The 13,126-nt window shown below is 35.9% G+C and overlaps 1 protein-coding gene across 6 annotated transcripts in view; it reads left to right on the top strand.

The window, feature by feature from the left end:
* lama2 (laminin, alpha 2) overlaps nt 1–13,126 on the top strand; it is a 152,770-nt gene that overhangs the window by 77,630 nt on the left and 62,014 nt on the right. For all 6 annotated transcript variants that reach the window (XM_044105771.1, XM_044105770.1, XM_044105769.1 and 3 more), the window contains exons 20-22: nt 306–392; nt 6,544–6,755; nt 12,835–12,941. In XM_044105771.1, coding sequence (XP_043961706.1) covers nt 306–392; nt 6,544–6,755; nt 12,835–12,941 — 406 coding nt within the window. The remainder of the gene's footprint in view (nt 1–305; nt 393–6,543; nt 6,756–12,834; nt 12,942–13,126) is intronic.

The raw sequence follows: 13,126 nt of genomic DNA, 5'->3' as shown, positions 1-13,126 counted from the left end.
TGTCTCTTAGTTCGTTTAGGCAATAGTTTGTAGAGAGGCCAGTTTTTAAAATGGGTGTGTTTAGATGTAGTACTTGCTTTGTAGTTTGTAAGGAATAAATGTATGTTATGTGTGAGAGCAGAACAAAAGGAACTACAAAGTGAAAGCAGGGACGCAGATGTGTCAGTGAGGTGACAAGCAATGGCCTTAACTCGCCTTTGTCTTCTCTTCCTCCTCTTCCACCTGGCTCTCCCCACTTTGGAACAACGTTATCGACTTGAACAACAACTTCAACAACGATCACGCCACCGTGGAAACCACAACAGCTTCAGCCCCACATGCCACCTTGGTGACAAAGGAGAGCTGCTCTGTGATCAGTGTCAGCCTGGATATACAGGGCCAAGATGCGACAGGTAAACACATTTTACACTCAAAACATGCCGTCATTAAATTATTAAATCTAAACTAAAAAAAAAATCTTCTTTTACAACTTAACTGTCACTAACCTGTTATCTGGATCAAGTAGGTACCCATTAACTTTTAAAATCTAATTGAATTCATTAAAATTGCACAAAGATGTGCAGCAAAATAAAAACTGTTACTCTTTTCAGTTCAGGAAAGGTCCATTTGGGCAGGAATTCAATCTGGTAGTGAGGTGTTGCAAAACAAAAATGGAATGTGCTGCTCATTAACTGTATTCAGGACATTGTCTCATTGTCCATCCAGCTGTCTATCCATTGCACATTTTATTACTCTAGTTGACTGACATGTTTGTACCATTAGCTGCTGGCTTTTTAAGCCGCTCAACACTAATGAGAAGTCTTTCTTATTAGTACTGTCATGTGATGATGGAGTCAGTGTAAATGGTCTCTTCACCACCCAGGCTAAGTGAAATGAAGAACATTTGCTTTTTGTGTATCAAACTGAGGAAATCAGACAAAGAAAAAAACTTGTTTACATAGTTTTAAACAATTTGTGATAAGATTTAAAAAAAAAAAAAAAAAAAAAAGAATCTCTCCAGCAACTTCTCAGACTCAAACTAAAACCTTGGTAAATTATCATTTTGTTCTGGGTCAAATAATCCAGAGACCTTTCCCCCCCCCTTCAAAACCAACATATTTTGATTTGCCAAATCTCTATCCTGGATTGAATGTTAGGATATAGCAGCTGTTAGCAGCTAGCATTCTTATTACTGAGTGTTAAATCTGAAATTAACAATTATATTTGACAATTAAAATTTTTTTGCTTCCATCTTGCTCTTAAAAAATGTCAGCTTAGCTCTAGCTTAGCAACTAGCTGCAGAGATGGAAGGAAAACTAACTCCGGAGAACATGTTTATTCTGTGATAACAGTTTGTATGAATTCATCAGGAGGTCATCCTTAGATCCTTTGCTCTAACACAATCGTTAAGGTAATAATTTTCAGTTGGTTAGTGACTATGCAAAGACCTATGCAAACCATCATGCAGCTTACCCTCTATTTAAAATAACCCCATTTGCTGTATATAGTGTCTACTGTCTTTGCTTTCCCTTTTATAGCCTTCCTAATTCAAATGAATGCACTCCATGTTGCCTACCATCAGACAGGGAGATTAGATTCTTATGTTTATTACTAGAACTAAAGTTGTGATTTCTTAGTAATCCTCGTATACCCATTCACCTGCCAGGATTTTTCCGTTTTTATCACTGAAGTGTAAATTTCTGAGGTTTTTCAGAAGTAGTTATTATTCAATGTGCCTGTTTCCATATTAACCAAAGAAGATGAAACATTTTCATAAGCTGGGTAAATGTAACGCATCACTGTTGGCTGTTATTGCTGATTATTGCCTGACTTAATCTCCAACATTGTGAACGTTGAGCCTGAAACACTGTGTTCCTGTAAAACTACAGCTGCAAATATCCAGGCTGTTTATATTTGGTGCCACATAGTCTGCATGCTTCGCCTTGCCATGCTGTCCAGTGCAGAATTTCTCTGTCCATCTTTTAGTCTTTTTATAAACCTCATTTGTTGCTGAGTGGCACTCTGACTCACTCCATTTTTATACTTTGCCACAACATTACCATCCAGCATACAGCCAATATGATCTAACATTGACATAAGGCCAATCTAATATATTCCTCTTCAATGCCAAGCTTGACTATATGAATTTTTATGTTCTCTATAGAAGCTGTTAAATGGAATATTACTAACTAATAGCAGTACAAGGAGGTAATCAGCAGTTGTTGTTTTTGTTCTACTAGTCTTATTGATACCTTCCACCTGCTATCCTGCTTCATTATCTGTGCTGTTTTTGTTATTGTTTGTGGTAATTAATTGTAATATGGCAATTTGTCTGTATTATGGGTTGCAACAAAATGGCCACTCTATTCATCCCATGCTAATAGACTATCCACTCACTGCTAAGTGGTTCTGCTTTTCAATTTTCTGTCCATAAACATCCATTTAAAACAGAGCTGAAAAGCCCCTGCAAGCCCCAGCACATTGTATGCTAAAACACTCCAAGAGTCATAAGCTGCTTTTCAGGGTCTGGCAAGAATCTAAATGCTCCTGCTCATCAGGTATTTCAATTAATACAAATGAATTTAGTCTGACCCAGTGCCAAGTAGCTGTTGATAATACAGCTACTTTTGTTAATGTTTCTGATTATATTTGTAGCTATTGTTTAACTAACTGCTTATGTGAGTAATGACTGGAAAGGAAACATTCATCACCTTTGCCCCTCTTAATAACTCAAATAATATCTACATTGTGTATGGTATTGAATCAAGTTCTTGGTTCACTAAACAGTCAACTTCCAACTATAAACAAACAACATGTCCTACTTTTCCATAAAGTGTTGATGGTTCCTGGGTTATTCCTAAAGATTTGACCAAAATAATTTAATCTGTTAATGACAGTTTGGCTCAGATAGATAACATTTTAGAAATAATATAGTTGCAATTTAGTTGCAATAATCATAAAGTGCTATTCCAGTACTTGAGTGAAGAAGCTGATTACTAAAATTAGGGCCCAGAGTTTTGCCTGTTGCCAAAGAAAGGGATTTCCAGTTCCAACAATAGCCCTTTGAAAACCTCCTTATATGACAGCCATGTGAGTGCACAGGGAAATTGATGACTGATACACAGCAAAAATAATTGTTTTTGATGTATTTTGATGACTAAAACTACATGAACAAATTTGTTGGCACAAAGCAGGCATTTTTGAAAGTAAAACATCCCTAAAATGGTCAAAAATAGACCACTTAGCATTTTGTTAAATATTAAATGACCCATTTAAAATGTTGGACCTCACATAGCCTTAAATTGCTAATTTTTCTAGTTTCATATTTGTACTGCCCTTTTTAATTTTTATTTGCTACTCTGATTGACATAAACTGGTGTTTAATTTTCTCTGTAACTTCCCCTTAAATTGCAGCTAGACATGGATACCCACTTAATCAACATGATATAATTCAATTGAAAAGAACAGAGAGCAAAATGTGGGAATTCATATCACAAAAAAGACTCCAAACAAACACATTCACTTTGCCTCATGGTCTATCCTCCTCGAAAAATTTGATTGATTTCAGTCGAGTTTTGCCACTTGATTGGGAAGATGTACTTCTGACACGGCACACACTAAATACACGCATGTAGACACATTCCGGCAACATGCGTACACACACATATACACACACACACACACAAACTAATAAACCAGCTCTATTGAGTACCAAGGAGGGTCAGTGGTAATAACAGTTTGCTCCTCTTGACTCTTTCCCTCTCTCTGTTCATTCTTTTCCCTCTTCTCTGAATTCAATTCTCTTTTCAATGTGAAGACCTTTCCCCCCTCTCCTTCTCACTTGCCTTCCTCTCACTCTCACTTTGCTGCCTTTCTCTATCCTTCTTCCTCTTCTTTCATCTTGATTCCACCTTTTCAAAATGTAGAGCTTTATTTCAGCAGAGGCTCTTTATTTGGTTTTAGTGGCTCTTGTCCCTGCGGTGCACTCTCAGGTTAATACGTTTTCCCACTTCTGAAGATCCTCTGATTATTATTCATATGAAGAACCTGAAAAGCAAAACATAAAATCTTGTTCCAGTTTGACAATAAACACCATTTCTTTTCTTTTTTTTTCCTTTAGATCAAAAGTCCTAACATTTTATTTGTGATATTTTTGTTTTTCTTTTCTTTTTTTGGCAGATGATGCTAAAAAGATTTATTTTACAAAATCAAAAATAATCTTACAGAATTAAATTCTAATTTTACACTTGAGTGTCTTTCTTGTTTTAGATGTGTCTCTGCTCTAACACAGAAGATTCAAATGGCTGAATTAGCTCCTCTACGGTTCATTATATTCTACAATCATCTGCTATTGACTCATGTTTTTGATATTGAGGACTGACTCTGGACACCACTGAAGTAGAATACTGTTTCTGTTTAGAAACAAAATTAAGTGAAATACATATTATTTTATTTAGAATATTTATAAGCATTTTTGTTCTTTAGTGAGAATTTCAGATGTATCAACTTTGACAGAAGGAAAATTTTACTCTTCACAAATGACCACACACTAGAAAATGTGAAATGTCTTAATACAAATGTTGAAACAAATCAAGACGAGATCCATAGTTGGTTTTATCTTCTGCTGTAAATAGATTGACTGTTGTGTTTCTTTTAGTTTTTTTTTCAGGTGACATTCTTTGGGTCACAAATTCTCTGATCTTGGAGTATAATGTAGAATTGCACATGATGGAGTCATCTGGAAGTTGCGTTGCACTTCTGAGATTTACAAAGGGAAAGAAAGGATGAGCGCAAACCAAAGTACCTCAAAAGTATTATGAACTCATATTGTTTTCTTGGTTTTTGCCATTGCATTTCTAACCAGTTTAAGAGCCATAAAGGACTCAAAATCACATTGCAGGCTTGAAGAAGTAAGGATGAAAATCATTAATAATCCTTGCTAAATATGAGAATTAATTTAAATTAACCTTCTATTAATCCACAGAGTATAGGAGCTAGGAGGGGAAAAAAACAGACATTCTTGATATCCAAAACTCTTTTAAACTGGTTCCCTCATGAAAAAAACACAGGACACTCTACTCTGAACTTTCCGTTATCTCCATTATCAACCCAACCTTTCTTTTGCTCTGGAGACAAAGACAAAAAGTTGAGCCAAATAACCAGAGCTTGGATTTTTGTCAAACTGCAACAATGGCCACATTACTAGAGATGAGGTCCTTTCAACCTCCACTCTCCACTCACTCCTGAACAAAAAACAAGACAAAAGCAGACTCTGAGCCTGAGGGAGGATTTCACTTTTTTTCTGGTTAGAAAGCACAGCTTCAGAGCTCAAAGAGCACACTCTCCTCCCAGCTTCAAATCACTCATTTATAGTGTGGAATGAGTCAGAAAATCAGGCGCCACTGATAAAAAACAAACACTTCAATGAGGCTTTTTACTGTGGTCAAGCTGAACTTCATTGATGCTGCTTCTTGGTTCCTTTCTAATGATACTTGAATAAGAAGTCTTTTTTTTTGAGACATGGATGTTTGTCACACTAACACAGCAAAGTAAACAATAATTTTGATGCTGTATGCTAACTTTTCAAGCTGAAATCTAAAAGTAATTTTATGCTGTTAGATTCATAAGAGTGGCAGTCAATTTTATTGCAGACTTGAAAGCTTAGAAAAACTATATTTTCAAATGTAATTGCCACATAAAAGTGGAGAAAACTTGTGCTTTAGGGAATATAGCAGTACTGGCTCTTTCAATACAAAAAAAATGAGAAAATAACAGGAAACTACCTTATTGCCACAACTTAGAATCAACAAGCTGAAACGACGATTAGGTCTTGAGATATTTTAAATTGCTCTCATTTATTACATCACATCACTCTTCTCCTGTTGGCATAAGAGCGTGCTTAAAGAAAAGGAAATGTACAGGGGTTTTTTTTTGTTTGTTTTTATTTTTTATTTAAATTTGAAAGATGTTCTCTTAGATGTATTTGCTGTGTCTGGCAGCCAAAACAACGAGAACAATAGAAACCATCATTTGAACTGTATTTGAATATTATAATTTTTACCTTATCCTGCTTCACTAGCTGACAACCAATGCAAAGCAGCCATATTAGGCATTTATGTCAGAGATGGTGGGATTCATCTCACCTCACCTTTGAGGTCATCCTGTTTGTTTGTTTGTATGTTTGTTTTTTCTTACTTTGATCTACAAAATTCAGACAACTAACAGGGATCCAAAAGGAATATTTGAGTCAAATTCTCACTGCATGCAACTATGGATTCTTAAAGGAGATGTTCTGGATGATGAGACAACACATGTACATTGTCTTGTATGCATATTTTCTCAATATTTTTTTGGGAGGACTGATTTGAAAATTTCCACACAAAAAATATTTAAAATTCTATATGCTGTAAAGACAGTATTTATTAGCTTGTTTGCTTCTCTAATTGCAGCATCACTCACTATATCTAATCAGAAATAATCATATTTATTCTGCCAATGAAGTTTATTGATGTTTTATAGCTGATTGAATTGAACCTCATTTGCGTCATTTCTTCTGCCACCTAGCTGTCTCAATGGGTACTACGGCCAGCCTGCTGTACCCGGAGGATCCTGCCAACCCTGCATTTGCAATGACAATCTGGACCTCTCCATTCCCAATAGCTGCGATTCGATCACAGGCCAGTGTTTGAGGTGTCGTCAAGGTTACGATGGTGTGACTTGTGACAGTTGTGCTGAAGGCTACTATGGGGATGCCATGACATTAAAAAACTGCCAACGTAAGTATTTTTACACCAAACAATTCTATCCGGGAATTACGTTTTAAATATATCGTTTGGGTACTATTCCATCATATTTTGATTTATTTGGGCCAAGAACACAAAAGAATGTTATAAACCTGATCATAGTGTTAGCTTAGCCCTGAACTCATATGGGTACTGTAAAGGCTTTTAACAGAACTTTCCAATCTGGGAAATATTTTAGTGCTTGCCGCTTACAAATCTACAGTGAAAGATGTTTTGGCTGTAGTAACAACAAATTTCTTCAATCTAAACATGGACTGAATCTCATTACAGGCATCTGTTAATGTAGGACATTACTGACTATTGGCATATTTATATTGCACAATGAAATATTCTGCCTGTATTCCCCAGTGGCATTGATTGTTGGACATGGGACAAGAAGGCATAACATGGTTTTATGCAAATTTCTACTTTGGTAAAAGTAGACATTTGCAAAAGTGTGGTTACTCATAGAGTTATCTCTTATTACTATTTATTTAATGTAAAAATTCTGCACATATGCACTGCTACTTGGGAATATATGCAATTGCTACTCAAACGTTGCAGGAATGAGCCACTAACAGGCTTCATCTCACACTACTCTACGCAGACACTCTGTCTAAACTGATGATTAACAAATCACAGCATGGTCAGAGCTTTGGGGCTGTATCAATTGAAATGAGCCCAAGTTACTTACTGGTTAATCCAAATAATATTTATTTGACCACTTGGAGTCACTTGTTGTACTTTGAATTTTCAAATGTTCAGGGATAAAAATCGATTGCAAAAGGCAATTAAACAGGAGTGCATCACAAGTGACACTCATAGACAATCAGTCTATACATTTTACAACATATGCTATATTTCCACACGTTGTACATAAGACACGTTTCTCGACAAGCCAAGACATATGGCTAAAGAAATGGCATGGTCGAAATAAAAATGACTGGAACAATTTAGAATAAAGTCAAAAATACATTCAAAGCTGAACATTTTGATCAAAACAGGCAGAATTTGCTCACATTACCCTTCAACTGTCTTATAATTGGAGAAGACATTTTCTTTCACAGTGGGAATGTCCTGTTCTTACTGAATAATTAAAACAATAAAATATGGCTTTTATGTGCATATTCATTATATATTATGAAATTAAGATGAGAAGTTAATTAGATTTGAATCACATTTACCTGCAAAAAAAGTCTGTTGTATTTTTTTTCTTTTTAGTCCTGTCAAATGAAAAAGTGACTGCACAGTAATCACTCATTTTAATTCTCAGAGATCAAACCCCAGCACATTGACACTAAATGAGTGAATGTTAGTATACTGACTGAGCAATTTGTCTTGAGACTGAAAACCAGTTTAAAGATGCTTTTTAAAGAACCTGTTATCAGAAGGATATTCACATGTTGTTAGAGGTAGAAAATATAATTAGCATCAGACATTTTTTCTTTTTGTGCTTTTGCAAAGCATGCCAGCAGTGGAGCTTTTGTATCGCAGCAGGGGTGTTGCACTGAAGAGCACTTTGTCCTTAAGAAACTTAGCTCAAATTATTTAAATGATACCTTTAATAGTCTCACTAAAACATTGAATCGATAGTACACCATCTGGAGTGTGGTTGTGAGTGTGTGTCAAGTAGCAGCTGTGCCAGTAGGAGGTGTGATGTCGGAGCAGCCCACCGACTGCCAGCTGTGCTTAAAAGTGAGAATAAGAAACTATACCTGGGAGAAAAAAGATAAAAAGGGAGGAGGGACAGCAAGGCATAGAGATGAGGCAGAAAAAACAAATGTTCAGATGGCACTTCATCTTGAAGCTCTTTATTAAAGCTGCTTTGTTGACAAAACCAGAAGCACAGGTAGCAAGACAGAAAACTTACACCGAGAAACAGACAGAAAAGTATGTCAAGGCTGCACAAAAGCAGCTAGACAGCCTGACAAAGGGTATTAATGTGCATTTGATAGTTCATTGTTCTGTAGTTGTTTCCCCTCTCCTCCCACCTAAATGGGTATTGATTAATCAGCCTGATCTATTGCTCTCCTGCAGTACTGATCAGCTGCTTGCGTCTTTGAGACGGAGGGTTATTGATCCTGTACGAATGACAGAAGACCACCAAGAATTATTAAAAGACAACAACTCTCTCTCAGCCTGCTTCTCTCTACCCATCACTCCGAGTCTTAATGAATTTTATTGAGTGAAGCAGAAGAGTTCAGGCTGAGTCCATTTGTGTGCTATTAGAATGAGAAAATCCTTTTCATGCTTTTCATTCTTTGTACATCAGAGCTGTCGCCGTTGGCCATTTTTGCTTACTCCAAATTGGGCAGATAATGGTTCAGTTTAAATCCCTTTGAAAAAGTAAAAGAAAAATGTTTGATATTTTGGAGTAAATCTGACTGCCAAGCAATTTGTCTGATGAGTAAATTCAAAGAAATGGAGATCTTCAAGTATTTTTCACACAAGAAAAAAATCATTTGAAAATTGTGTTTGATTGTTCCCTATTCACTAAAAGTAAGTACATCTGTTGTAACTCAATAATGCACAAATGGTCCCTATGCAACTAAACGTTTTGGAAATAGTTTCAGCATTTAAGCTGAGAAAATAGGAAAACATTTTTTTTTCTTACTTTCTGACCGTCAAATGAAAACTTTGACATTCAGATAGAAAAATATTACGCTCAATAATACGAATGCCAACCTGCAATGAGATACAAGTTGTGTTTACCAGTCAAAATATAATATAGATAGCAATTCACATGCAAAGGTCAAAGATTTTAGATACTGAAATACAGCATTGTAACTTTGTTAGTATGGAACACATGTGTAATACTATACAGTATATTGTTAAATTACAAATGCCCTATATTTATCAGATAATTTACAGGGTAAAATTTTTTAACTATACTAAGTTGAAGACTATAAAAAGGGAATTTTTAAATAAGTGCAATCTAGTGTGAATCTAGGCAGTAAATTTAAAGAGGGTAGTTCCAGTAAAGTAAATGTATCTGTATGGTTTTATATTTAGAGGTGGTTTAAATAACATGAAGATTTATTACATCATGTAAATGTACATGTAGGAATGCTTTAGACACTTGGAAAAATACAATAACTTAGATAATACAATGACTGATCTAAAACTCAGTTTGTTTGAGAACATATTTTTGTTAATTAATTCAACACTGGATATAAAAAAAATAAATAATAATAATGATAATAATAATTTTATAAAAACATACATTGGAATATGAATGTCTTCTGTTCAGTTGACAGTGTAGCATACGCAAATCATCAGCATTATTCCAATATATCTATAACATGTCAAAAATTCCACCACAGTTTGCACACAGCATGCGTCCTGCATATCTTCACCACATCTACAGAACTAATGCACCTCTCAATATTAATCTTACTTAATCTCAAGCTACCTTATACTAATTAAGATTCTCTGTTATGGCATGCCAGATGCTTAAAGCTGAAAGTGAAATTCACAGTTTGTGCTCTCTGATTAATTCGACTAATAATTATAAGACCACTTGAAGGGACAAGCAGAGCCAGCTAATGAATACAGAAGCAAATATTTACATCAGGATAACGTCCCATCAGAAGTTATGTACCTTGTCATGATGCAGCAGAACATTGTCAGTTCCACATCCTTGATCCAGTACCCATCATTCACACACATCGAAAGCTCAATTTAAAGATGCAGTATGACAGGACTAGTTGTTCCACAAAATCATATTAATTTCCTCACATTGAGACCACCTCAACAAATTTTTCAAAACCCCAGAATTCACGGCTATAAAGAAAATAGTGTGGATAGAGTGTAAGAGTGGAGAAGAGGCCTGATTGTATCCAGACTGAAAATGGGTTTTTTTGTAGGTCATGGAGAGAGAAGTAAAACCCATTCTCCATGGGCTTGACCGGTTTTAACAAAGTCTGTTCTGGTCAGATTTGTCTCCATTTAAAGATGTGGGCCAGCAATGACTTTCTTTAAGATAAAATGCAATTTCTGGGTTTTATTTGAGTCAGCCAAAGTGAAAGAAGAGATTTAACATCATTTTATTGGTTAACCTTAACAACTTGACATTTTCGACTATTTGTCTTTAAGAAAAAATAAAATACTGAGTTTGAGTCCATCAAAACCACAACTTTGTGGTTCTGTACTCTTGAGTGTCACTAGAAATGACCTGCCCATATTCACACGGGCAATAGTGAGGAACACACTGCTAATGGAAACACACACGACTTGGCTAGAACCAAACATAGAGGTGAGACATTACAATGGAGAAGGAATTTTAGTTTTTATCTTGTGTGAAGGGAGAACTAAAGGCCTGGTAAAGAGTGACAGCATTAAACATAACATTTAGTTGCATGCAGCCATTAGAGGACTCTCGTGTCTCTGAAACAGAGCTGCATAAAATTCACTTCCATTGTCACCTACTTAATTTGTAATTTCTACAAGTTTTAGAATACCAAGACACATTCCCACACAGTCTTCCTCATAAAGTCTAATTATGATACCCTGCATGACTTCTTGTTTTTTCAAACTTTGAGCTTAAATCCCAGCTGATGAAAAATCACACCTACATACGCCAATCAACCCCTCAGATACACAATTAAAAGCTCCAACATCACAGCTCCCATCTGCTGCAAAAGCCATTAAAACCATAGATGAGTACACACACAGACACACAAAAGAACACGATGTATACACTTTGTAATAAAATTAGTGCCACACACCACATCACACAGCAAGGACACACATGGGTACTAGTCTGTTTTGCCTCCTGCTGTTGCTTCATCTTAAATGAAGAGCAGGCAGAAGGACAAATGTGATTTTGCCTTTGGAAAGAAAAGCGTTAGCTCACCACAGATGTCTGCACAAGTACATACCGATACCCAGAAGCACAAATACAGTTTTCGGAAGGGCATGCATGCCCTCCTACGCATGTGTGTCTATTCATCATTGCTGAATAGGTATACATGTGTACACATAGACACAAACATATGCAGTAGAAAGTGCAGGTAGATGCTTGTCTATGTGTCTTACACTCCCCTAGCGCCACCTTTTAAGCACCATCTGGACTCTGTTGTGAGTTGCTATGTTGCAAGCCTTGTTATGGGATAAAATGTGACTTTCTCTTGTGTTATACATTTATTTTCAGTGTTTGCTCTCAAGATTTTTTTCAGTTTGGAAAACATTTGTTCTGTTATTTAGTAATAAACCATCTGGCAGGTTAACAAAGATAGGTGCTTGTTGTGCGTCTGCCTTACATTGTACATCTTTCTCAACAAATAAGTCTTACTTTCTTAGCCTTATTCTGCATTACCTTGCATGACTCTTTTGTTGATTAAGCCAATTTGGTTTCAAGCCTGTTATTTTTAATTCTTCATCCAAGAAGTGATAATAAAATACCGTGGGAAAGCAATGGAATAGAAACATTTTTGCTGCATGTGTATTAGTAAATGCATGTAATATTTAGGCTATTTACTCCCAAAATGGTCAAAAAATGTTTTAGTAAAAACAGCTTTTAAGGGATTTTGGAATTAGAATTAAAGATTCGTGGATTCTGAAAACAATTGATTATATTGAGGCAAACATTACCATCAATATTTTTCTCATTGCTAGAGATAAAACCCCTACATACTGGATGTGCATCCTCTACTGAATCTACTCCATCGTTACTCAAATGTTACAGTACCAATAATATCCCTAAACCTTTTGTTACACTATGCTTACACTTTGTCTGCACTGAGAAAAACCCAAGCCAAAGGCTCCCACATACTTCTCCAAAGCGTCTTCTGTTTTGCTTTAACAGAGACAGAGAGAGTACCATACTTTTTCTGCAGACAGCCTCCTCCATGGAAAAAGCTGGTGCAATTTCCATCAGGCCTTGTGTCGACAAGAGGAGGCGAATGCCTCTCTACAAACAAAATGATGCAATTTTCAAAACTCGTCTACGTCAATAAGAACCGATTTTGGTACTTCGGATGAAGAATGTGGAAGTCTTGATCCTGTGGGAGGAATAAACCCAGAACTTATGTTGCTGTTAAATATTCATATATTTTTTTTCTTTCATTTTCAGCCTGTCAATGCCACACTAATGGTTCAGTTTCAGAAGTTTGTAACAAGGAGAATGGTCAGTGCCAGTGCCGAGAAAATGTGATTGGACGGCAGTGCGATAAGTGCATGGTAAGCTTTTGTTTATTTGACTAAAGCAATGCAACAGCTTTGGTCATGGGAAAGAAATGCACTGACTATAGTTTTGGATACCAATTTTAATTAATGCCCATAAACATAACATAAAGGAACAGCATTCAAAATATTTTTCTAGCATTCCTCCTTTGAACACCCATTAATTATTTAAACCAGAGCAG

This window comes from Gambusia affinis, linkage group LG22, assembly GCF_019740435.1.
Source record: "Gambusia affinis linkage group LG22, SWU_Gaff_1.0, whole genome shotgun sequence".
NCBI lineage: Eukaryota > Metazoa > Chordata > Actinopteri > Cyprinodontiformes > Poeciliidae > Gambusia > Gambusia affinis.
Note: the sequence above shows the minus strand (reverse complement) of the source record. Positions and strands in the feature narration are given on the sequence as shown.